Source organism: Artemia sp. Qi Xiang Cuo, chromosome 1 (assembly GCF_049724085.1).
Source record: "Artemia sp. Qi Xiang Cuo chromosome 1, ASM4972408v1, whole genome shotgun sequence".
NCBI lineage: Eukaryota > Metazoa > Arthropoda > Branchiopoda > Anostraca > Artemiidae > Artemia > Artemia sp. Qi Xiang Cuo.
Window position 1 is genome coordinate 41,085,184 of NC_142794.1, and position 27,162 is coordinate 41,112,345.

The 27,162-nt window shown below is 36.6% G+C and overlaps 1 protein-coding gene across 1 annotated transcript in view; it reads left to right on the top strand.

Moving 5' to 3' along the window:
• The window catches only part of LOC148956313 (G patch domain-containing protein 3-like), a 273,613-nt gene that overhangs the window by 231,035 nt on the left and 15,416 nt on the right, over positions 1-27,162 (top strand). The window contains exons 4-7 of the mRNA XM_089094902.1: positions 14,995-15,175; positions 16,216-16,465; positions 17,987-18,122; positions 22,828-23,106. Of these exons, the coding sequence (XP_088951028.1) occupies positions 14,995-15,175; positions 16,216-16,465; positions 17,987-18,122; positions 22,828-23,106 (846 nt within the window). The remainder of the gene's footprint in view (positions 1-14,994; positions 15,176-16,215; positions 16,466-17,986; positions 18,123-22,827; positions 23,107-27,162) is intronic.

The following is a 27,162-nucleotide window of genomic DNA, read 5'->3' on the forward strand; positions in this document are numbered from 1 at the left end:
AGATTTTCTTGTGAAAACACACAAAATCAGAAAAAATGATCAATGTTCCTTTAGTACCTACGCAATTAGACTAAAAATGAAGATATCTATGCAGAGTTTCAACTAGCTATGGATTTTCTTGTGAAAACACACAAAATCAGAAAAAATGATCAATGTTCCTTTAGTACCTACGCGATTAGACTAAAAATGAAGATATCTATGCAGAGTTTCAACTAGCTATGGATTTTCTTGTGAAAACACACAAAATCAGAAAAAATGTTCAATGTTCCTTTAGTACCTACGCAATTAGACTAAAAATGAAGATATTTATGTAGAGTTTCAACTAGCTATGGATTTTCTTGTGAAAACACACAAAATCAGAAAAAATTTTCAATGGTCCTGTAGTACCTACAAAATTAGACTCAAATTGAAGTTATGTATGAAGAGTTTCATATATCGATTGCTATTTTTGATCAAGTCTAGATATTTTCTTGTGAAAACACACAACATCAGAAAAAATTATCAATGTTCCTTTAGGACCTACACAATTAGACTAAAAATGAAGATATTTATGCAGAGTTTCAACTAGCTATGGCTAAGTTTGCTAAAGACAAGATATTTTCTTGTGAAAACACACAAAATCAGAAAAAATAATCAATGTTCCTTTAGTACCTACGCAATTAGACTAAAAATGAAGATATCTATGCAGAGTTTCAACTAGCTATGGCTTTGTTTGCTCTAGACAATCTATTTTCTTGCGAAAACACACAAAGTCAGAAAAAATGTTCAATGTTCCTTTAGTACCTACACAATTAGACTAAAAATGAAGATATTTATGCAGAGTTTCAACTAGCTATGGATAAGTTTACTATAGACAAGCTATTTTCTTGCGAAAACACACAAACTCAGAAAAAATGTTCAATGTTCCTTTAGTACCTACACAATTATGCTTAAATGAAGATATTTATGAAGAGTTTCAACTAGCTATGGCTAAGTTTGCTAAAGACAAACTGTTTTCTTGCAAAAACACACAAAATCAGAAAAAAAAATGTTATATTCTCCTTTAGTACCTAAGCAATTAGGCTTAAATGATTATATATACGCAGAGTTTCAACTAGCTATGGCTAAGTTTGATAAGACAAGCTATTTTCATGCGAAAACACACAAAATCAGAAAAAATATTGTTAGGTTAGGTTAAGTTAGATTAGGTTAGCCTTCGTACGCGCGCATATAGGTTAGGTTAGGTTGGATTAAGTTAAGTTAGGTTAGGTTAGGTTAAGTTAGGTTAGGTTAGGTTAGGTTAGGTTAGATTAAGTTAGTTTAGGCTAAGTTAGGTTAGGCTAGGTTAGCCTACGTACGCACGCGTACGTAAACTAACCTAACCTAACTTAGCCTAACCTAACTTAATCTAACCTATCCTAACCTAAATTAACCTAACCTAACTTAATCTAACCTAACTTAACTTACCCTACCTTAATCCAACCTCACCGACCCTAGATGCGCGCGTACGGAGGCTAACCTACCCTAATCTCACTTAATCGAACCTAACACTATTTTTTCTGATTTTGTGTGTTTTCGCAAGAAAATAGCTTGTCTTTAGCAAACTTAGCCATAGCTAGTTGAAACTCTGCATATATATCTTCATTTCAGCCTAATTGCGTAGGTACTAGAGGAGCATTGAACATTTTTTTTTATGTTTTTTTGTGTTTTTGCAAGAAAATAGCTTTTGTTTATAAAACTTAGCCAGAGCTAGTTGAAAATCTACATAAAAATCTTCATTTAAGTCTAATTGTGTAGGTACTAGAGGAACATTGAACATTTTTTCTGATTTTGTGTGTTTTCGCAAGAAAATAGCTTGTCTTTAGTAAACTTAGCCATAGCTAGTTGAAACTCTGTATAAATATCTTAATTTTTAGTCTAATTGTGTAGGTACTAAAGGAACATTGAACATTTTTTCTGATTTTGTGTGTTTTCGCAAGAAAATAGATTGTGTATAGCAAACTTATCAATAGCTAGTTGAAAATCTGCATAGATATCTTCATTTTTAGTCTAATTGCGTAGGGACTACAGGAACATTGATCATTTTTTCTGATTTTGTGTGTTTTCACAAGAAAATAGCTTGTCTTTAGTAAACTTAGCCATAGCTAGTTGAAACTCTACATAAATATCTTCATTTTAGTCTAATTGTGTAGGTACTAAAGGAAAATTGATCATTTTTTCTGATTTTGTGTGTTTTCTTAAGAAATTAGCTTGTCTTTAGCAACCTTAGCCATAGCTAGTTGAAACTCTACATAGATATCTTCATTTTTAGTCTAATTGCGTAGGTACTAAAGGAACATTGATCATTTTTTCTGATTTTGTGTGTTTTCACAAGGAAATAGCTTGTCTTTAGCAAACTTAGCTATAGCTAGTTGAAACTCTGCATAGATATCTTCATTTTTAGTCTAATTGCGTAGGTACTAAAGGAACATTGATCATTTTTTTCTGATTTTGTGTTTTTTCACAAGAAAATAGCTTGTCTTTAGCAAACTTAGCCATAGATAGTTGAAACTCTGCATAGATATCTTCATTTTAAGCCTAATTGCGTAGGTACTAAAGGAACATTGAACATTTTTTTTCTGATTTTGTGTGTTTTCGCAAGAAAATAGCTTGTCTTTATCAAACTTAGCCATAGCTAGTTGAAACTCTGCATAAATATCTTAATTTTTAGTCTAATTACGTAGGTACTATAGGAACATTGAACATTTTTTCTGATTTTGTGTGTTTTCACAAGAAAATAGCATGTCTTTAGCAAACTTAGCCATAGCTAGTTGAAACTATGCATAGATATCTTCATTTTTAGTCTAATTGCGTTGGTACTAAAGGAACATTGATCATTTTTTCTGATTTTGTGTGTTTTCACAAGAAAATAGCTTGTCTTTAGCAAACTTAGCCATAGCTAGTTGAAACTCTACATAAATATCTTCATTTTTAGTCTAATTGCGTAGGTACTAAAGGAACATTGATCATTTTTTCTGATTTTGTGTGTTTTCACAAGAAAATAGCTTGTCTTTATCAAACTTAGCCATAGCTAGTTGAAACTCTACATATATATCTTCATTTAAGCCTAATTGCGTAGGTACTAAAGGAACATTGAACATTTTTTCTGATTTTGTGTGTTTTCGCAAGAAAATAGTTTGTATTTAGCAAACTTAGCCATAGCTAGTTGAAACTCTGCATAAATATCTTCACTTTTAGTCTAATTGTGTAGGTACTAAAGGAACATTGAACATTTTTTCTGATTTTGTGTGTTTTCACAAGAAAATATCTTGTCTTTAGCAAACTTAGCCATAGCTAGTTGAAACTCTGCATAAATATCTTCATTTAAGCCTAATTGCGTAGGTACTAAAGGAACATGTGTGTCTCTGTGTGTATGTCTCTGTGGGTGTGTCTCTGTGTGTGTGTCTCTGTGTGTGTGTCTCTGTGTGTGTGTCTCTGTGTCTGTGTCTCTGTGTGTGTGTCTCTGTGTGTGTGTCTCTGTGTCTGTGTCTCGTGTGTGTGTGTGTCTCTGTGTCTGTCTTTCTGTGTGTGTGTCTCTGTGTGTGTGTCTCTGTGTTTGTGTCTCTGTGTGTTTGTCTCTGTGTGTTTGTCTCTGTGTGAGTGTCTCTGTGTGTGTGTCTCTGTGTGTGTGTCTCTGTGTGTGTGTCTCTCTGTGTCTCTGTGTGTGTGTCTCTGTGTGTGTGTCTCTGTGTGTGTGTCTCTGTGTGTGTGTCTCTGTGTGTGTGTCTGTGTGTTTGTGTCTCTGTGTGTGTCTGTCTGTGTGTCTTTGTCTGTGTGTCTCTGTGTGTGTGTCTCTGTGTGTGTGTCTCTGTGTGTGTGTGTCTCTGTGTGTGTGTCTGTGTGTGTGTGTCTCTGTGTGTGTTTCTCTGTGTGTGTGTGTGTGTGTCTCTGTATGTGTGTCTCTGTGTGTGTGTTTCTGTTTGTGTGTCTCTGTTTGTGTGTCTCTGTTTGTGTGTGTCTGTGTGTGTGTGTGTCTCTGTGTGTGTGTCTCTGTTTGTGTGTCTCTGGGTGTGTGTCTCTGTGTGAGTCTCTGTGTGTGTGTTTGTGTCTGTGTGTGTGTGTCTCTGTGTGTGTGTCTCTGTGTGTGTCTCTGTGTGATTGTCTCTGTGTGTGTTTCTCTGTGTGTGTGTCTCTGTGTGTGTCTCTGTGTGTGTCTCTGTGTGTGTGTCTCTGTGTGTGTCTCTCTTTGTTTGTGTCTCTGTGTGTGTGTGTCTCTGTGTGTGTGTCTCTGTGTGTGTGTCACTGTGTTTGTGTCTCTGTTTGTGTGTCTCTGTGTGTGTCTCTGCGTGTGTGTCTCTGTGTGTGTGTCTCTGTGTGTGTGTGTCTCTGTGTCTGTGTCTCTGTATCTGTCTCTCTGTGTCTGTGTCTCTGTGTCTGTGTCTCTGTGTGTGTGTCTCTGTGTGTGTGTCTCTGTGTCTGTCTCTCTGTGTGTGTGTCTCTGTGTGTGTGTCTCTGTGTGTGTCTGTCTGTGTGTGTGTCTCTCTTTATGTGTCTCTGTGTGTCTGTGTGTGTGTGTGTGTGTCTCTGTGTTTTTGTGTCTCTGTGTGTGTGTCTGTGTTTGTGTGTGTCTCTGTGTGTGTCTCTCTGTGTGTGTCTCTGTATTTGTGTGTCTGTTTGTGTGTTTCTGGTTGTTTCTCTCTGTGTGTGTGTCTGTGTGTGTCTCTGTGTGAGTGTCTCTGTGTGTGTGTCTGTGTGTGTGTGTCTCTGTGTGTGTGTCTCTGTGTGTGTGTCTCTGAGTGTGTGTCTCTGTGTGTGTGTGTCTGTGTGTGTGTGTCTCTGTATGTGTGTCTCTGTGTGTGTGTCTCTGTGTGTGTGTCTCTGTGTGTGTGTCTATGTGTGTGTGTGTCTGTCTCTGTATGTGTGTCTCTATGTGTGTGTCTCTGTTTGTGTGTATCTGTGTGTGTGTCTCTGTGTGTGTGTCTCTGTGTGTGTGTCTCTGTTTGTGTGTCTCTGTGTGTGTGTCTCTGTGTGTGTCTCTGTGTTTGTGTGTCTGTGTGTGTGTGTGTGTGTGTGTCTGTGTCTGTGTGTGTGTGTCTGTGTGTTTGTGTGTGAGTGTGTGTGTCTGTGTGTGTGTGTCTGTGTCTGTGTCTGTGTGTGTGTGTGTCTTTGTGTTTGTCTGTGTGTGTGTCTGTGTGTGTGTGTCTGTGTGTGTGTCTCTGTGTGTGTGTGTCTGTGTGTGTGTCTGTGTGTGTGTGTCTCCGTGTGTGTGTGTGTCTCTGTGTGTGTGTCTCTGTGTGTGTGTCTCGGTGTCTGTGTCTCTGTGTGTGTCTCTGAATGTGTGTGTCTGTGTGTGTGTGTGTGTGTGTGTGTGTGTGTGTGTGTGTGTCTGTCTTTGTGTCTGTGTCTGTGTGTGTGTCTGTGTGTGTGTGTGTGTGTGTGTTTGTCTCTGTGTGTTGTGTCTCTGTGTGTGTGTGTTCTCTGTGTGTTTGTCTCTGTGTGTGTGTCTCTGTGTGTTTGTTTCTGTGTTTGTCTCTCTGTGTGTGTCTCCGTGTGTGTGTGTTTCTGTGTGTGTGTGTCTCTATGTGTGTGTGTCTGTGTGAGTGTCTCTGTGTGTGTGTGGGTCTGTGTGGGTGTCTGTATGACTGTGTGTGTGTGATTGTCTGATTGTGTGTGTGTGTGTGTGTGTCTCTGTTTCTGTGTTTCTGTGTGTGTGTGTCTCTGTGCCTGTGTCTCTGTGTGTGTGTCTCTGTGTGTGTGTCTCTGTGTGTGTGTGTCTCTCTGTGTGTGTCTCTGTGTGTCTCTGTGTGTGTGTGTGTGTTTATGTCTGTGTTTCTGTGTGTGTGTGTCTATGTGTGTGTGTGTCTGTGTGTGTGTGTCTCTGTGTGTTTGACTCTGTGTGTGTGTCTCTGTGTGTGTCTCTTTGTGTGTGTGTCTCCGTGTGTGTGTCTCTGTGTTTGTGTCTCTGTGTGTGTGTCTCTGTGTGTTTGTCTGTGTATCTGTGTGTCTGTGTCTTTTTCTCTGTGTGTGTGTCTCTGTGTGTGTGTCTCTGTGTCTGTGTGTCTTTGTTATTGTCTCTGTGTGTTTCTCTCTGTGTGTGTGTGTCTGTGTGTGTGTCTCTCATTTTGTCTCTCTGTCTCACTGTGTGTCTCTGTGTGTCTGTGTGTCTTTTTCTGTGTCTGTATTACTCTCTGTGTGTTTCTGTGTGTTTGTGTCTCTGTGTGTTTGTCTCTGTGTGTGTCTCTGTGTGTGAGTGTCTCTGTGTGTGTGTCTCTGTGTTTGTGTCTCTGTGTGTGTGTGTCTCTGTGTGTGTGTCTCTGTGTGTGTGTCTCTGTGTGTGTGTCTCTGTGTGTGTGTCTCTGTGTGTGTATCTCTGTGTGTATGTGTCTCTGTTTGTGTGTCTCTCTCTCTGTGTGTGTCTCTGTGTGTGTGTCTCTCTCTGTGTGTCTGTCTCTGTTTGTTTGTCTATGTGTTTGTGTATGTGTGTGTGTCTGTGTGTGTGTGTGTGTGTGTGTGTGTCTCTGTGTGTGTATCTCTGTGTGTGTGTCTCTGTGTGTGTGTCTCTGTGTGTGTGTCTCTGTGTGTGTGTGTCTCTGTGTGTGTGTCTCTGATGTGTGTGTCTCTGTGTTGTGTCTCTGTGTGTGTGTCTCTGTGTCTGTGTGTCTCTGTGTGTGTGTGTCTCTGTGTGTGTGTGTCTCTCTGTGTGTGTGTGTCTCTGTGTGTGTGCTCTGTGTCTGTGTCTGTGTCTGTGTCTGTGTGTGTGTGTGTGTCTCTGTGTGTGTGTCTCTGTGTGTGTGTCTCTGTGTGTTTGTCTGTGTGTGTGTGTGTCTGTGTGTGTGTGTCTGTGTGTTTGTGTCTCTGTGTGTGTGTGTCTATGTGTTTTTCTCTATGTGTCTGTGTCTCTGTGTTTGTGTGTATCTGTATGTTTCTGTATGTGTCTGTCTCTATGTGTCTGTGTGTCTCTGTGTGTGTGTCTCTGTGTGTGTGTGTCTGTGTGTGTGTCTCTCTGTGTGTGTCTCTCTGTGTGTTTGTGTCTGTCTGTGTGTGTGTCTGTGTGTGTGTGTCTCTGTGTGTGTGTCTCTGTGTGTTTGTCTGTGTGTGTGTGTCTCTGTGTGTGTGTCTCTGTTTATGTGTCTCTGTGTGTGTGTCTCTGTGTGTGTGTCTCTGTGTGTGTGTCTCTGTGTGTGTGTCTCTGTGTGTGTGTCTCTGTGTGTGTGTCTCTGTGTGTGTGTCTCTGTGTGTGTGTGTCTGTGTGTGTGTGTCTCTGTGTGTTTGTCTCTGTTTGTGTCTCTGTGTGTGTGTCTCTGTGTATGTGTCTCTTTGGTTGAAACAGTTTGATGCATTTTAGGCGATGATTTTAGAAAACAAAAGCAGAACTTTTAAAATCACAACAACTGAAGGTCAGTAAATAATTCCTTTGTGGGGCTCGGGGAGAGCCTTTGAGGGTCTGTGGGTCCCTTGAGGGCCGGTGGTCCTTTGGGAGCTTGGGGGGCCTTTGAGGACCGGGGGCTTCCTTTGGGGTTGGGTAGGAGGATTGGAACCCTTTGGGGTTGGGTTCGAGGACCTCACAACACTGTTCAAATGAAACTTGTGTATTATAACGACCATAGAGTTTCACCATTAAATTCTCTTCTAAAATCTCTTCAAAAATCTTCTTTTAAAATGTCTCTATCTGTTTCGCCGAAATAGTTCCATAACCTGTCTAAAACAGTTTCGCCCAAATAATCCCTAAACGTAAATTCAGTGTGTTCCTTTGTTATTGACATCTCTGCGCTAATGCATTTCAAATTAATAAGAAACCTTTTCGCGCGCTAAAACATTTCATCGCTAAGATCTTTCTTGGAGAATTGTTCCCATGGCCTTTGGTTATTAATATCTTTTGGAGTTCGACCAGTAGAACTGTTCCCGAGGCAAAGACATTAATGACTTGGATCTATTCCTGGAGCAGTACCTGTCAGACATTACTAAACTTTGCCCGGAAACAATTTGATTAATGACTGACAGCAAAGTGAGAAAAATACTGTTTTTCCATTCTCAGTGACAAAAACCATGAAACATACATAAATTGCTGTTGACATCCATGAAAGTGAGAAAGTTCCTGTTTTTTCATTCTCACTGACAAAAACAATAAAACCATACATAAATGTGACAAAATTCCTGTTTTTCAAATTCTCACTGACAAAAACCATAAAACATCCAGTTTTTTCAAATTCTCACTGACAAAGTCCATAAAAACATACAAAAATGTGACAAAATTCCTGTTTTTCAAATTCTCACTGACAAAATCCATAAAAAACATCAAATAAATCGACCGACACACATAACCATCCATGAATTATGTAAAAAAAGTTATAGGTGGCAGCAGGGGTGAGTCGTGGGGGCTTTAGGGTCCCTTCTACTACTGACGAATGTAATGAATGAAACATGTCCCTTGCGAAGAATAAACCCTAATAGAAATTTTCCTAAGAAACCATGGATAACAAAAGTTATTCTAGTTTCAATAAAGTAGAAAAACAAACTTTACGTGAATTATTTAAAGGATCATTCAGATGATAATTTTATAAAATTCAAAAGATTTCGGAATATTTTAAATTCAGTAAAACGAAATACTCAGAAACTTTATTTTCAAAGTGAATTTCATGAAAATCAAGGGAATATGAAAAATACATGGAAAACAATAAACAAACTTTTGGGTAAATTTCATAGTAAGGAGGAGGTGAGAGTCATGGAGACATCAGGAGGTCGTCTTACTGATTCTCAAGACATATCTGAATGTCTGTGTGGTTATTTTGCAAATGAAGGAAAAAGACTTTGCGATCAAGCGCGGGATAAACTACGTACATCTGTGAGTTTTGGATCGGTCGTTGAAAGACAGCCTGCAAGTCAGAATTCCTTTGAGTTTGCAAGATATTCGGAACAGAAAGTTGCACGATTCCTGGCCACAATGAATTCAAGCTCATGTAGGATGATTGCTTTTTCCTTGAAACTCATATAAGCCGCAAAAACGAGTGTATTACCTTTCTTGGGACGCCTCATCAACTCTTCTCTAAATCTTGGAGTCTTCCCGGAAGCACTAAAGATTGTAAGAGTGGCTCCACCTCATAGAGGAGGGAAAAAAGATGACCCATAGAATCGAAGACCTATATCTATTCTCCCATTTTTCTCTAAGTTATATGAGAAAGTGGTACATGCCCAGTTAAGTTATTATATTGAAAAGAATAAAATTCTAAGGGAAAATCAATTTGGGTTCAGAAAAGGGCTATCTACGGATATAGCAGTTCTGAAATTGGTTGGTTGGATTAGTGATGCATTTGAAGCTGGTCTCATACCCGCAGCTGTGTTTTTGAATATGAAAAAAGCGATATGGTGGACCACTCAGAGCTTATTCAAGCACTTGGCTCGATTGGGGTGAAGGGTTCAATTCTGGAGTGGTTTTCATCGTATCTACACAATCGGTATCTGATAGTTCAGAATGGGTCATTTTAATCTTCAAAAAAGAAAATAGAGTACGGGGTCACACAAGGGTCAATCCTGGGACCTCTACTTTTCATTATTTTCATTGATCGAGTGAAACACTACCTGTCAGAGGCTGGTGTCATCATGTTTGCAGATGACACTTTGATCTATCTGGCAGTGCCTTCACTTGATGTTTTATATAATAAAATTCATAATGTAATTTCTGAATTTCTAACTTTTTCTCAGCAAAATATGTTAACCCTAAACTTTTCTAAAAATTTTTTCATGATATTTTCTAGACTTTCGTCTAGTGCTGGAACCATATCACGGTTCAAGAAAATGTGATAAAGAGAGTTGCAACAACGAAGTATTTGGGGTTTTTAATTGATGAAAACCTGTCGTGGAAAAACCATTCCAGTGCAATAGCTGAAAAATTAAGCAGAGGCCTTGGGGTGATGCAAAGAATTAGAAATCTAGTCTCAAAAAAAATTCTGAAAATGATTTATTTTTCTATATTTTACCCATATATTAGCTACGGATGCTCTTTATAGGCAAGTAATTTTGTAGCATGTTTCAAAAGAGTACAAAAACCTCAGAATAGAGCTGTAAATTTATTATCTGAATTTGATGATTCTGATGAGGTTCCTGCTCATCAGTATTTTAAAAATAATAAGTTAATGGATGTGTCCCAAATTCGAGATTACCAAGTCGCGATTTTCTCGTATAAAAATTTGAATCAGCTGCTCACCCCTGTTTTTGAAAATCATATTACTTTTAATAGAGACCGTCATGATCATAATACAGGAAAGGCTGATAACTTAAATCATGAGTTTGGGAGCTCCACTCGGTCATCTCTTGTGATTCGCCACTCTGGTCCCCATGTTTGGGATATATTGCTCGAGTGTTCCGAATATGCGCCTACTCTTCCGGCTTTCAAGTCAGGGGCAAAGAAGTTTATTTTGCATCGGTAGTGATTTTGATGTCAAGTCCACTCCAGATCGTCTTTCTATTTAAGGTATTTCCCTGATTTACTTTGCTTTTTTTTCTATCTACTTCTTGTCTTTTCCTCTTTTTCTATTTTTTCCTTTATTCCTTCATCAGACAAGTTTCTTGTGTGTTGAGTAGCAATGTATGAATGTTGTTTGAATTAGCTGAGAGTGATAACCTCGCTTGCCCTTTCAAGCTTATTGCCTTTCTTGGCAGGCGAAAGGCGAATAGTGTTTTTTTCTTCTCAAATAAATGTATATCTTATCTTATCTATTTTATCTTCTTCGCCATAGTTGTTTATTAATAGTATTTCCGAGGTGCTGTCCAAAGTCACTACAAGCTGTATTCTAAGAGGAATAGATGTGATCATAGTTGGATTTGCGGATGACGTCTTGAATTTTTCTCGGCAAATAACATCTCTTGAAAGTAATTTTAATATCCTGTCATCTCAGTATGGTGATATTGGCCTTAGTTTTAATGTGTCAACACCAGAAGTAATGTTGTTTGATTGGAATAAAACGGTTCTACCTCGCATTTAACTAGAATCCTAGTCTGTCAAGTGTATAGAGTCAGTAGTATATTTAAGATAGCCCAATGGTGACGCACTGTCATCTATCCGATCCTAATCATCATACATATAGAGCGTAAAATTAGAACTGTTAATGGGGCCACAATTTCTTCGAAGATAAATCTTAATAGGTTTTCACTGGCTAGAATTTATAATGCTGTCGCGGTGCGACATATATTATATGTAACACCACTCTGGAAACTTCTGCGTAAAGAAGATAAATTTAAAATCCGCAGAATTTTCTTCAGATATTTGGAGTTTCTGCTGCAAGTTCCACTGAGAACGAGTAATTCGTACTTGATCCGGCGATACGCAGTAACTGATCCATTTTCTGCAGTTAATTAGTTGCTTGACAAGTATTGTGTTAAGTTCGAGGGTAGCAGCCATCTTTGGCTACCTCTACTCTCGTCAGTTCCATTGATTTGTATGTGTATTTGCTTTGTCTGTACCATTAAGTGTATGTTTTTTGTTTTTTCTTTTCTACTGTTTTTTCCATCAATTTCTGTGTTTATGATGGGTGTACAATTAAATTAATTAATTAATTATGCACTGTGAAAGCATTAGGACGAGAATTTTGTAAAGACAGCTATTTTCTTTTCTAAATATATTGCTGACAATTTTGTCAGTGACAAAATTGTCAGTAATATTTTTATCAAGTCTTGTTACTTAAAAATTATAACAAAAGTCGTTGTTATTGCTAAAAACTTCTCAGTTTATTTAAGTAAATATTAGAACACAATTGTATTTATATTTAGTTTTTCGCATCGTTGTCTTGCCTACTTGACGTGGTTGGCATTAGTATTTTTCTAATTCGGATTCTTCTTAACAATCAGTCTTGAAGCGAGTTTTATTGCAACTCCCAAGATCTGTATTAGTGTATTTGATGACTTGTCTGCTCTTCAGCAAATTTCAAATCATTTTTCTTTTTGCCTTCTATCATACTACCTTTTATTATTTATTTTATATACGTTAAGTTTAAGATGTAACTTTACTTATCCTGGTTATTGGTGGCGGAATTTTGTTGAAAATCTAATTGCTCTCCAGTGGCGGATCCAGATAGGACCCAGGGCCCCCAAGATTTTTTGTGGCGCCCTCTTTTATTTTTTTTCTGTTTTTCACTTTTTTATAAATAAATTTGTCAATTTGGTCAATTGTTGGCGCCCTTGTCACATTGCCTCCCCCCCAAGAGTTTGCTCTAAATCCCCCCCCCTGTTGCTCTCTTAAGCCAAATGTTCGTTTGGCGTCAAATATGAAACGGAACATTGCAGAAAACCTTCTATCTATTCATTATCCTTTTTTTTAATTGAATTTATTATAGATAATTGTATATTTTTTAAGTGTCAAGAACGCCAAACGAATTAGCCAATTGGATACCTTGTTTTCCTATACTTTGTTTAAAAAAAAGTATTTTCACGCAGTTTTGATAGTCGATTTGTTTTCTCGTTTGTCCGTAAAAATCAAATGGAAACGTGACTTTAACCGCGAAAATATCTAAGCTCGAGTCTTTATTGAAAAGTACTGAAGCACAAAATACAGATGGGTTACTTGAGGGAAAAAAATGTTACCTGTTTAATCTGTGATGTCTTTATTTATTCATAGTTTACTTAAGAACAAAACGAGGTTTGAAGGCACGAATATTTATGATATTTCATTCTCTTCTGTTATATAAGAAAAGCAAAAAGAAAAGAGAAAATACAATCAGCTATGATCATAAGTAGTAAATAATGTAACTCTCTGTAACACAACCATTCACAAGATGGGCTAACTTGCTTGCATTGGCACAAGAATACAGATCAGAATAAAAAAAAAAAACTGTTTCATAAATACTGACCTTCTAGTCACCCATATAACTCTGGATCTGAATTTTAAATCTAGAGTTCAGTTTGTTGAAAAGTTGTTGACAAGATAAATGTAAAAATAACAGGCTGCAAGCACTTCAAGTAAAAGAAAAAAAAATGAAAATTATCCTCTGTACGGGTCACACTATGACAAATCAAATAACTAGCTAAGGCTCAGTTCTACTTGCCATTTATATGGTGCTAAGTTCTCACTGTGTTCCTATATATTTCTTTAACTTTAGGAATATCCTTTGTCTTGAATATTATTTCAGTTTATGGATTTGGCTGCTTTGAATAGTAAAGTCTGATTTAAAACATATCATTATTTTTAAACAAGTATTTAAACGTGTTTAAAGCAAATAAGCAGAAACACGATAAGGTTTGATTAACTACAAGAGAACAAACTAAGCAGTTGAAGAGCAGCTTTGTTAGACGCTGTACTTCTGTTTGAAATCGTCTCCCGACTGAATTTGTTTCTGATAACCTGCCTGTTGATTGCTTTAAAATGATTTTCAGCAGATAAAATACGTGGAAAAAAACCTAGTTGAATGAGGTATATCTGTAGTTATTGGTATATACAGGTATATCTGTAGGCTGTAAGTTATTATTGAAATGATGCCAAGAATACTGTCATTTAAAAAGGAAAGAATGAAAAAAATAAGAAAAGTCATAAAAAGGTTGCTGGGGCCTGTTCTAGTCTAGAGACTAAAACTTTGACTACTTACTCGACAGCTTATGGGCTCCGGCTTCCACCAACGGTGATCCTTTTTTTTTTCTTTCCTTTCTATAAACCTTATCTTTGTTTTCGTATTTTGTATCTCTCTCTCTCTCTCTTTGTGCGTTTTAAAGTGCCTAGTTATGCTCCTAGGTGCGTATAGCGCAACTAATTGCCAATTCAGTACCGCCTGTGTCGTCGTGTTCACCTGGCTTGTTGTGTTAATTTGCAATGGATGTTCTTTTTCAATGCTATTGTTTTCTTGTTTTTTGTTTTTTTTCTAATGATGAGTTGAAGCGAACAACTTGCAGCTGTGAAATCTTGCTTTCTATTCAATAAGAATGCTTCTGAACGTCTTAAAAACTGCCTACAATGAGGGCACTATCGGTAAAAACTAAACTGTATGAGTGGTTTAATCGTTAAAATATTGTGACAGTTGGATTGAGGACAAAGATCGTTCGGGACGTCCATCAACTGCCCAGTATGCCGAAAATCTTGAGAACTTTTAGAGCTTATGCTCATAGACCGCTGACAGACAATTGATCAGCTGTTACAGATTAGTGTGATATCTTGGAGCTCGGTTCAGTGAACTTTAATCATAGATTCGAGCATGAAGAGGATTGCCGTCAAGTTTTTTCCTTGGGATCTGACTGACGATCAAAAAAACGTTGAGATGAAACATTTCGTGCTTTGTAACAACAGCTAAAAACAGATCCAGATTTTTTGTCAGAGGTCATATCTGATAATGAGACATGGTGTTAGGGGTATGACCCAGAAACAAAGCAACAGTCAAGCCAATGGAAGAAGTCGTCATCACTCCGTTCCAAAAACAACGTCATGTCAAGTCAAACATCAAAACAATTTTGATTTGCTTTTTTGATCCCAAGGGCATAGTGTATTCAGAGGTTGCTTCTCAAGTCAGACCGCTATTCAAACCTGCTATCTGGCAGTGTTAAGAAGATTGCCCCATATTGCTCATCGAGAAAGACCAAATTTATGACAGACAGGAGGCTGGTGGTGCTTCTACCACGACAATACAATCGAGCACAGTCATCTCTGTTCGCAAGTTTTTGTTAAGAATAACATGGTTCTGCTGGCCCTCACACTTCACTTATTTGAACTATTTCTTAGTGATTTCGTATTTCCACGCAGGGAAATATGTATGAAAGAATATTGATTTGACTACGTTGAAGAAGTCAAGAAAAAAGCAGTGAATGGGCTGTCACCCATTTCTCAAAATGACTGAAAAAAATGTTTTTAACAATAGAAGCACCGGTGAGGTGAATATATTGGTTGTAATGGAGTATATTCTGAAGGGAATTGAATTATTGATAAACAGTTTGAAGATATGGGTTTACACAATATTTCCGGTTGTCTGAGTTTCCTTAATATATATTTGAAATGTGGACTGTATGCTCTCTTCGAAATAAAGTGAAGAATTTTCAAGGTTAGTTATGCGTTCTTACCTCTTTCAGATCAAGGAAGAGATATAGTAATGTTCCTTTTGACTACGGGACAGTCATCAAGAAAGGGGTGTCGTTTGAGAACAAAGCTTTTACTAGCAGCGGAATGGAATTATCCTCTACATGCCTACACAGAAACGCAAGAGTCAAAGAACACAACAGAAGTTCTGAAAAACAATATGAAAGCCAAGAGGTTAGAACTGAAATTTACTTAGTGCTTACAGGTATAATTCATAGGTATGTGGTTGTTAAAAGTTTCGAAGTTGCTATACTCATTTTTATGCTGCAGTTTCTTTTTATTCTCCCTCGCTCTTTAAACAGTAAATTGAAATTGCTGAAGTGGATGCATTAAAAAGGAGTCAAAACCGTTTTTATTAAGTTCCAATTTAATAAACCTATGATACTGGACTCTTGTATCGTTTCTCCTTTTTTGTCATGAATCTTTCCGGAGCAATAGCATTTACTTTTAATGCCAATTCTGAAGTTATATTGGATTTTGGAGCGTGCATGGAACGTTGGATTTCGGAACGTGAATTCCATTACTCTGATTGGCTCAGCTGCCAGAACTGTAAATAATGACAACAGCAATGACTGAGTGGATATGTCGGGTGCGGGTGTCGAAGCTGTTATTACATGGAATAGAACTGGAAGATGTAAAGGGTTATGAAATGAAGTAAAGAAATAGCTTTTATAATTCCTAAGGTACCAGTAATCGGATAGAGTTGAAATATAACTTCTTTCGTAGGATTATGAAGTAAATTCTAAAGCCTGCATGAAATTAGTTACCATATCAATCGTAGGGGTATGAATTTGTCAGACCAATTATTGCCCTGACAAATGTATAATTTCCTTTTAGTCCAACGACATACCAGATACTAGTATCTATCTTTTGATTTTTTGTTCTCTGGTTCCGTCAAAAGTATCTGTCTGAGGATTTCCTATAATTCAATTGTAAATCTTCTGACAAGCACAAAGCAAAGTTGATCTTTTTTGTAAGTAATAAAATTACATTTCATTTTTTTTTTGTCTATCCCACTGTGTTGCTGTAGGTAAGAGTATCATATTTAGTTAGTTCAAACCCCAGTGCTGCCCAAAAATTGCACCCAAAGGACATTATGCCTTGCACTCTGCATTAATGGGGGCTATTGTCTAGGCCCTTGTTTGATTTATTCCATATGCGTTTATTAATGATGAGTGAAACGTTGATTACCTCAAATCCCTCCTTCTATGTAGGATAGTAGTTCAGAAGATGATGATCGAGGAGAAGAATGGGACCGCCATGCCGCTGACACTAATGACGTTTCATCTCAAGAACGGACAAAAGAACGTCTGTTTGAAGAAGAAATGGAAGTTGTCTGGGAAAAGGGTGGCTCTGGTCTTGTATTTTATACTGATGCTCAATATTGGGATGAAAAAGAAGGAGGATTTGATGGGAAAACAGCGGATAATTTTGATGTGGACATGAGTATTTACTACCAAAAAGGTAATTTTTCTCAAAATTTTAATTTGTTGAAGGAAAATACTTGTTCCCTTGAATTTCCAAGACCTAGGGAGACCTAGGGCCTTTGGAGGAGATATGATGGTTTTCCTTTTTTGTTCAAATTTTTTCGTGAATAAAAGAAGTCTGAATTATATTTAAAATAAATTCTTAGAGACAGATCAAGTTCTAATAGACAATAAACAGGCCGCTATTTCAAGATCTCTATGTGCTTTTTCGTGTTGTCGACCACCATGGCAAATAGTTTGAAAATAAGTTTCGTTAAACCATGTACCTCTAAATCACCAATATTTAATGTTAAATGTAAAATTTGTCCATAGTGTTTTCATGAAGTGTAAAATTATATTTTTCAAGTAGAATTTCGTCCGTAGATATTAACATATCCCAATGGGCTGTTGAACGTTATTTTCCAAACAAGATCAAATGGTCAGCCTATTGTGAATTGTGACAGTCATTGTGATCAAAAGGTCAACCAGTTGTGACAGTCATGTGACAGGGTATTAAATTTCTTATTTATTGGGGTGTCTCTAAACATTTTACTTTTTTGGATTCTTGGTCTAGGATAAACAGTCGCTTTCGAGACAAACGGTCTTTACGGTTTTAAATATTTTACAGATAAATAAATATTAACATTTTAAAGATAATTAGTTGAGTTAGGCCAATGAAACTTTCAAAGATTTGATATTCTATTTGATTCATACTATTTGTCATATTATATCGCTTTTTATTCATACTGCGTCTATCATACTGTTAAAGCTGTTGAATTCTGTGAGTTTCTCTTTCTTGTATTGATTTTCCGTTTTTGAATTAGGGAGATTATTTTTTCATATTCATACTCATGATAAATAAAATAGCTACAAATCTCGTTTTTACTGCTACTCCAAACTTGGTATTTATCAACACACTATGTGTGCAAGAGAATGCACTACCGACTAAGATTAAGTACATAATCCAATTTAGGTAACTGTAATTTTCTGATAACCGCTGCAGAACCGGGTTGAATATGTGCGGGGACCGGTTGGATTTTTTTTTTTTTGCGGGCCCTTGTCTATATATTACATATCTGAATAAAATATACCTGCATAGTAGTTAACGTATGTAGTGCAAATTCTCTTTAATATAGAACAATCCCGATTAAATTAAATAAATTTGACATGAACTTTTACGGGTATCAGCTTTATATATTATAAAGTATACATTATATAATACTATATTCACTAATAAATATCATCCAGCAATGCAAACTTAAAATAAATATATTTTTGATTGCTCAAATGACTCGTAATTTTTCCCTTATCGTCAAAAACAACTTGCTTTAAATTTCAAAACCTTTTTTCGTTCATTTTGATGGTAACGCGTGGCCCTTTGAAATGCGAGGCACGATTGGGCCCAATCACCCTTTATCTGGCCCTGAACCGCTGTGTTTTATGCTTTTATCTTGTCACTTGACGTGAGCTTAACTTTACTTGTCACTTGTGCCTTAAGCTTAATTTTATTTGTTTTTAGGCGGGGGAGACAAAGATTCCCGAGATTTGCTGGATATAAGGCGTGAAGGAATGCTCCGACAAGGGCTTGATGCAAATGAACTAACTTGCAAAAAACGGTGTTCCTTGTGGGCACCCAAACCTAAAGACAGGGAAGAGTAAGTCCCCCGATTTCTCATACTTTTTTCGTAATTTTTGCACTTTTTAGAATTCCCCTCTCCACTCCCCCCACCGTAAATGAACTTGAGCAAACATGCCTAGGATGTTGGTAACTTTCTTCTCATTTTTTTATTCATTTTTTTCGTTCTTTTAATTCCCTGCCCTCAGGGCCGTATCCAACATTTCTCGGAGGGGGTTTTACTCAGTTTTTTTTGGTGGTGGGGGGGGGAGGTTACACAAAACAACCTAAAAAAAGCATACAATATTAGCTTATGTCCATTTTTTACGTTTTTACGAGTCAGACAAACATTTCGGGGGGGGGGAGGTAGGGGGTTTGACCCCCTACGTGGATACGGCCTTGCTTGCCCTTCACTGAAATGAATTTATGTGTGCATGCCGAGGTCTTGATAACTGTCTTCTTCATTTTCTTCGTGTTTCAAAATCCTTGGAACTTTGTGTCATTGTATGTTTCATTTGGTTTTTTGACTGTGGAACTGTTAAGTTATCAAAAATATCATTTTCGGTAGCAATATATTTTTTTTTTACTAATTTCAGTAATCGCTTTCTTATTAAGAAAGCCGGTGACATACTAATATATACAAGGATATATTAGAATTGGGAGATTTTGGTTTAGGCTGAACCCATATACCCAAATTTACTGGTTAAATTTTCCACTACCGTACCTGTAGATCAAATTATTATATACGTAACTAAATTCATGATTACTTTATCGTTATAGCTACATAGATTAGTAATCTTGTACAAGTTTCATAAATTATAAAAGTAGTGGCGGATTTTTTTTTTCTCATCTTTTTCAAGTCACGCAGGGAAATACACCCCCCCCACTCCCCGTATAAAATTTACGTAAAATAGAATATTACTTCCAGAACATTTCCTCCCCGTGGGAAATTTTACCCGAGGAAATTCCCCCCTGAAAAATTTCTATATATATCTCAATGACAAATTCTTTGGAATCAGTATAAAAACTCAATTATTTTGATGTACATATTCTTTTCAAACTCCTGTTTTTATAGTTTTGGTTACTGTTGGACCCGGGTTGCTGCTTACTTCAAGCTTGTTGCCACGAACTGTTTAAAAATTGATATTTTATGGGCCAAAATTACAGGATCTCTAGTTCAAAAGTTGCTATTACTTGAAATTCCCTTTTAAATAGCCCTCTCTAGACGACCGCTGGGTCAATTTTGACCATTCTTCTGGAGGAGAATGTGAAGTTTCGTATTTTCGTAGTTAGCAGGGTAAAATTTCTGCCCAACAGCTTCAAGACACGATAAAATTGGTGGTTAAGATAGCTTCTCTTTTTGAGGGTTTTTCCCGTAATTTCAAGGCCGTACCCAGAGGGGGCTTAGGGGGTGGGGGGTGGGGGGTTTGAATCCCCCCCCCCAATCTTTGTCTGACTCGTAAAAACATAATAAAAATGGATATAAACAAATTTTGTATGTGTTTTCTGAGTTTTTTTTGTGTAACCCCCCCCCCCTAATTTCTTTTTTTTTGTAAAACCGCCTCCGAAAAAAATCCTGGGTACGGCCTTGCGTACTTTGTAAAATTATGGGAAGGACTTTAGATGTCAGACTAATTAATTTTAAATATTAAGGATTAGAAAAAAAAGTATTTTCTTGATATAACAAAATTCAGCAATTCATAGTTCTTATTCGATGCAATCCCTTTCCTAAATATTTCCAGGTCCAGTCTCTTAATTTTCTTGTGATTTCCCAGGCTTGTTTTCAGTTACCAGACTCAGATGGAATCAGTTATCAGTTATCAGAATGAGTTATCATCAGTGATAACATCAATCAGTATCATAGATGATAATCAGTTATCAGAATGAGATATCATCAGTGATAATATCAATCAGTCATATCATCGGTGATAATTAGACATCAGATTCAGTTATCAGATAGAATATCAAAAGAAAATAAGCCCAAAACACACACTATATATATATATATATATATATATATATATATATATATATATATATATATATATATATATATATATATATATATATATATATATATATATATATATATATATATATTTATATATTTATATATATATGCTATCTTTATAAGTGAGCAATAATAGTTTCCAGCTCAACAGTTATTTATATAACATAATGTCTGTTGCAAGGCCCAATAAACGAAAATTTGCAGTTGCAGTCAAAATTCAAAAACATGTCAAAAATGAAAATGAACTGCAAAGAAACGGGCGGTTAGAAGATATGCGACAAACGACAATAAGAGCGTGTTAAAAATTAAAATGAAGAGCAAAGAGACTTGCGGTTAGAAGACATACGACACCGAACCAGTGAGCGAGTCAAAAATGAAAATGAAGAGCAGCAAGTCAATGAGAATCAACCTGGACAGCAACAATCAAAACGTGTCAAGATTGAAAATGATACCAATGATGATTGGGTTTGGTATTTTGACTTGGATAAGGCCATCAATGCCTACCATACCTTAGAAAATCTGAACTGAATAAATCGTTGGAAGAAAAAGAAGTTTTTGTCCCACCACTTGAACGATTAAAAGAAACAAAGGTTCCGCGATATGTATTTCATAATGACAAAAGACAAGCCGAGGCAAAGTTAAAGATCCAATAAAAAAAATGTAATTTTACAAAGGCACCTCTTCTAATTTAAGGTCCATTTGGACGTCATGACATCAAGAAAAGGACATCATGGCGAAGCCGCCGGGCTCCTGGTACTATATATATATATATATATATATATATATATATATATATATATATATATATATATATATATATATATATATATATATATATATATATATATATGTATATATATATATATATATATATATATATATATATATATATATATATATATATATATATATATATATATATATATATATATATATATATATATATATATATATATATATATACATATATATACATATACATATACATATATATATATATATATATATATATATATATATATATATATATATATATATATATATATATATATATATATATATATATATATATATATATATATTCTCATAAGATTTAAACCTTGTGATGTTCATTATATTACAATTTTATTATACTCAAATTCATTGTGAGCCATTTCAATCATATAAATTCTTCTACAATCTTTCGATAAAAAATTTGATTGTTGTAAAAATAGGGATTTTCTAGAAAGAACTTAAGAGTCAAGGTCTAAGAGGGAGAAATGACTTTGAGGAAGTGGATCTATTCAATGTTGGCAAAACGAAAGCAAATTTTCGTTGACCTTTTTTAAATTGGTCAAAATGGATCTTCGAAAAAGTGACATATTTAAACTTTATCTTCATTGAAGATGATTTTTAGACGTATCAGTTGGTCATTTCGATGAATTGGAAGTAGATTTACAAATACAGTAGTTCTAAGTCCTATTATTATCATAATAATAATTTATCTGTCGATCTATTTCATCTATACGTTTTTATTCGTCTTCAATATTCACGAAATATTTTCACTTAAATCCTTCTCTGATTTCGGATTCCTTTCCAACTGTTGCCAGAATATGCTCAAGTCCTTGTGATCTCAATTCTCAATTTGAATTATTTCCTCGTGGAAACTCGTGCAATAACTTCTCTTATTAGGAAGATCTCGAATATTGCGAAAGTGCTTTAATTAGAAATGATTTATCTTTCTGAATTGCTTTTACTTAATATTATCTTTCTTAGAATTTTTTTCCTTCTTTTGTTGTTATTTTAATTGAATAGCTTTTGTTGATGTTATGTTTTTAGATAACAATTTTTATGTTTTTAGATATGTTTTTAGATGATGTTGTGTTTATGTTTTTTAGTTTGTTAGATTTTTTTTTGTCTTCTGTCGCTATTTTAATTGAATGTTAAGTTAGTTATATTTGTTATGTCTGTTATGATTGTTGATGGTATGTTTAGCCCCTTACTGGCTTTAGCCCCTTAGCATTATTATTGATTTATGAATTTTTTTATAAATAAAAACAGTTTACTATTATCTTTATTTTCGCTTTAATATTATTATTTAAATGATTATCATAACACCTTAAATGAGATATCCATTTCTCCGACCACACTGCCGTTCTATGACGATCAAATAAATGTTCGGATGGGGATAAATTCATTTATTTAGATAGTGAACACAGGTACAAAAGTCTAGATATTTCGATCACATATGCAGCGACCGTAATCAGTAGAAATCATTAGAGATGATTGTCGCTGTATGTGTGATCGAAATATCTAGAGTTTGTAACTGTTTTCACTGTCTAAATAAATGGATTTATCCCCATTTGAACGTTTATTTGTTCGTAATTTAAATGAAAATTATTTCGATTATATTGAAAAGTTCCATGGCCTGCGTAATATTTTTTTTCCATGTAATAAGATACAAAATCACCAAATATTCATTATTTTCACAAACAACCGAGTAATCGGGAAATTGATCTGGGTTTCCTTATGAGGAAGTGTCTAACTGTGTTCAGATCGAAATAGAAGAACCAAAAAAATGTCAGTCAGAAATAATTAATTACCAATCAATGTCGAGTGCGACGTTGCACGATATTATATGAGCGTTAAACTGACGTAAATCTAGTTTTCTACGAATACTCTTTTTAAATTGACTGTCTTTTTTTCCTTATGATTTGTTTTTTAACCAATTTCTATTTCTTCCATTGTCGTGCAGTTTTATGAGACCTTCAACTTCAAGTTTTGAGACAAAAAATGCAGCCAATCATTCATCTCACACCACAAAGCTGTCGAAAACCCAACAGAAGAAAATGAGAAAAGCATTGAAAGCCACTAAAGATGATGAATTTGAGGATAGATTTTATGGAAAAGCCAGACAAATTATGAAAAAGAAAGGCTGGGAACAAGGAAAACCTCTTGGAAATCCTGGACAAGAAGGTTTAATTTACCCAATTGAAAGTGAAGGGCAAATCCCTGGGGAACGGAGAGGATTTGGGTACGCAAATTTTTGCATTGTTAATTGCTGTACTTGAAAATGTAGTTTCTATGGTTTGCTAGTTGAGAAAGAGCTGCTCAATGGGTTTTTCCTTAAGGCTCATTCACAATGAGAGTTTACTAGTGCTAAGATTTAGATAGCGCTTGTTTGAGCCAATCAGCTTTTTCATAGAATTTTGTGATTAGCTCGAAAATTCATCAAAAATTCTGATTGGCTCAGTTTAGCGCTAGCTAAATCTCGATATTAGTAAATCTCATCGTGAATTAGCCTTTAAGAAAACTCTTGGAATTGTGGCTATTTGGTTCTTCCACTTGCTTATGATTTTATTCTGGTGTTGTTTTATTTCTTTTTGTATATTCGCATGTGCATCTGCGTATGACAAAATAGTCGTTATTATCACGACGATTATTGTTACATTTTAATAACAAAAAAAATATCACCCTAGTGACGAAAATGCAAATGCAGTTGAAAAGAGTGTATTCTATAGAAGAAATTTGTGTCATATCTGCTTAGTTTTCTGCAAAAGGTCAATACTGTTCAGTTTTTCTTTTTTCTTTTACTGTTTTATTTAATCAACTTAGTACAATAATAGGAGAGCCCATGAAGTTGGGTATACTGGCACAACATGTAATAATCTCTTCATAATAATAGTAACAGTGAAAAAACGTGGTTAAGGAAGAAAAAAGTAAAAATAAAGGAATGTTAAAGAAATGGTGGTCAATTGGGGCACTGGAGGCCATTTCAACATGAATACTCCATAAAAACAAAAGTAAAACCTCTACCTATTTAATATTCCGAAGAAAAAGCAACCCCGACAGATAAATTTCTTCTGCTGTAAGTTTTAATTACTTGCAGTTGCGCGAGTACTTCAGTACTTGTGATTTTGGTTCATTAGACACTATTCAAATTTCTTTTTCGTGTTTTCCAGATTCTTAGATTAGATTTAGATTTTAATCAGTTTTGTTTTATTTCTTCAGTCTAAATTCATCTGAGCAGTTGAAATTAGTGGTGTGTAGTTTAAGGGACTGAACCTTTGAGTGGGCTATTAACAACTCCATGTAGAGGTAATTATGCGCAGATATGTAGTATTTTAATAGGAACATTTACAGAATTTAATACTTATAAGAAGGACGAATTACGGGGTACCGCATCGGCTTGATTTTACTGTGACTCAGATTGGTGCATTTGCCTTTTATGGTTGGAACTACAGTACAGAGTGCATTTAGGTGTTATTGCTTGAATTTCGGTACCGCATCGGCTTGATTTTGTTCTGGCTCAGATTGGTACATTTGGATTTTATTGTCTGAATTATATCGGCTTGATTTTGCTGTGACTCAGATGGGTGCATTTGGGTTTTATTATTTGATCTTCGTCACCGCATCGGCTTGATTTAATCTGGCTCAGATGGGTGTATTTGGCTTTTATTGTCCGAATTACGGCTCCCGCATCGGCTTGATTTTGCTGTGACTCAGATGGGGGCATTTGGCTTTTATTGTGCGAACTACGGTACCGCACCGGCTTGATTTTGCTGTGACTCAGATGGGGGCATTTGGGTTTTATTGTTCGAGTTACGGACCCCTTATCGGCTTGATTTTGCTGTGATTCCAATGGATGCATTTGGCTTTTGTTATTCGAACTACGGTACCGCACCGACTTGATTTTGCTGTGACTCAGATGGGTGCATTTGGGTTTTATTATTTGATCTTCGTCACCGCATCGGCTTGATTTAATCTGGCTCAGATGGGTGTATTTGGCTTTTTTGTCCATATTACGGCTCCCGCATCGGCTTGATTTTGTTTTGAGTCAAATGGGTGCATTTAGGTTTTATTGTTTGAACCTCGGTACCGCATCGGCTTGATTTTGTTCTGGCTCAGGCCGGTACATTTGGATTTTATTGTCCGAATTACGGCTCCCGCTTCGGCTTGATTTTTCTGTGACTGAAATGGGTGCATTTGGCTTTTATTGTTGGAACTTCAGTACCGCACCGGCTTGATTCTGTTCAGACTCAGATGGGTGCATCTGGCTTTTATTTTCCTAATTACGGGCCCCGCATCGGCTTGATTTTGCTGTGACACAGATGGGTGCATTTGGCTTTTATTGTTAGAACTGCGGTACCGCGCCGGCTTTATTTTGTTGTGACTCAGATGGGGGCATTTCGGTTTTATTGTCCGACTTACGGACCCCGTATCGGCTTGATTTTGCTGTGACGCAAATGGATGCATTCGGCTATTATTATTCGAACTACAGTACCGGACTGGTCTGATTTTGCTGTGACTCAGATATGGGTTCATTTGGGTTCTATTGTTTGAACTTTGGTGCCGTGTCGTCTTGATTTTGTTCTGGCTCAGATGGGTACATTTGGCTTTTATTGTCCGAATTACGGCTCCCGCAGCGGCTTGATTTTGCTGTGACACAGATGGGTGCATTTGGGTTTTATTGTTTGAACTTCGATACAGCATCCGCTTGATTTTGTTCTGGCTCATATGGGTACATTTGGCTTTTATTGTACGAATTACGGCTCCCGCATCGGCTTGATCTTACTATGAGTCAGATGGGTGCATTAAGGTTTTATTGTTTGCACCTCTGTACTGCATCGGCTTGATTTTGTTCTGGTTAAGACGGGTACATTTGCCTTTATTGTCCGAGTTACGGCTTCTGAATCGACTTGATTTTGCTGTGACTCAGATGGGTGCATTTGGGTTTTATTGTTTGAACTTCGATACCGCATCCGCTTAATTTTGTTATGGCTCATATGGGTACATTAGGCTTTTATTGTCCGAACTACGGCTCCCGCGTCCGCTTGATTTTGCTGTGACTCAGATGGGTGCATTTGGGTTATAATGTTTGAACTCCGATACCGCATCCGCTTGATTTTGTTCTGGCTCATATGAGTACATTTGGATTTTATTGTCCGAATTACGGCTCCCGCATCGGCTTGATTTTGCTGTTACTCAGATGGGTCCATTTGGGTTTTTATGTTTGAACTTCGATACCACATCGGCTTGATTTTGTTCTGGCTCATATGGGTACATTTGGCATTTATTGTCCGAACTACGGCTCCCGCATCCGCTTGATTTTGCTGTGACTCAGATGGGTGCATTTGGGTTTTATTGTTTGAACTTCGATATCGCATCGGCTTGATTTTGTTCTGGCTCATATGGGTACATTTGGATTTTATTGTCCGAATTACGGCTCCCGCATCGGCTTGATTTTACTATGAGTCAGATTGGTGCATTAAGGTTTTATTGTTTGCACCTCTGTACTGCATTCGCTTGATTTTGTTCTGGTTAAGACGGGTACATTTGGCCTTTATTGTCCGAGTTACGGCTTCTGAATCCACTTGATTTTGCTGTGACTCAGATGGGTGCATTTGGGTTATATTGTTTGAACTCCGATACCGCATCGGCTTGATTTTGTTCTGGCTCATATGGGTACATTTGGCTTTTATTGTCCTAATTACGGCTCCCGCATCGGCTTGATTTTACTATGAGTCAGATGGATGCCTTAAGGTTTTATTGTCCGAATTACGGCTCCCGCATCGGCTTGATTTTGCTGTGACTCAGATGGGTGCATTTGGGTTTTTATGTTTGAACTTCGATACCACATCGGCTTGATTTTGTTCTGGCTCATATGGGTACATTTGGCATTTATTGTCCGAATTACGGCTCCCGCATCCGCTTGATTTTTCTGTGACTCAGATGGGTGCATTTGGGTTTTATTGTTTGAACTCCGATACCGCATCCGCTTGATTTTTTTCTGGCTCATATGGGTACATTTGGCTTTTATTGTACGAATTACGGCTCCCGCATCGGCTTGATCTTACTATGAGTCAGATGGGTACCTTAAGGTTTTTTTGTTTGCACATCGGTACTGCGTTTGCTTTATTTTGTTCTGGTTCAGACGGGTACACTTGGCATTTATTGTCTGAATTACGGCTCCCGCATCTGCTTGATTTTGCTGTGACTCAGATGGGTGCATTTGGGTTATATTGTTTGAACTCCGATACCGCATCCGCTTAATTTTGTTATGCCTCATATGGATACATTTGGCTTTTAT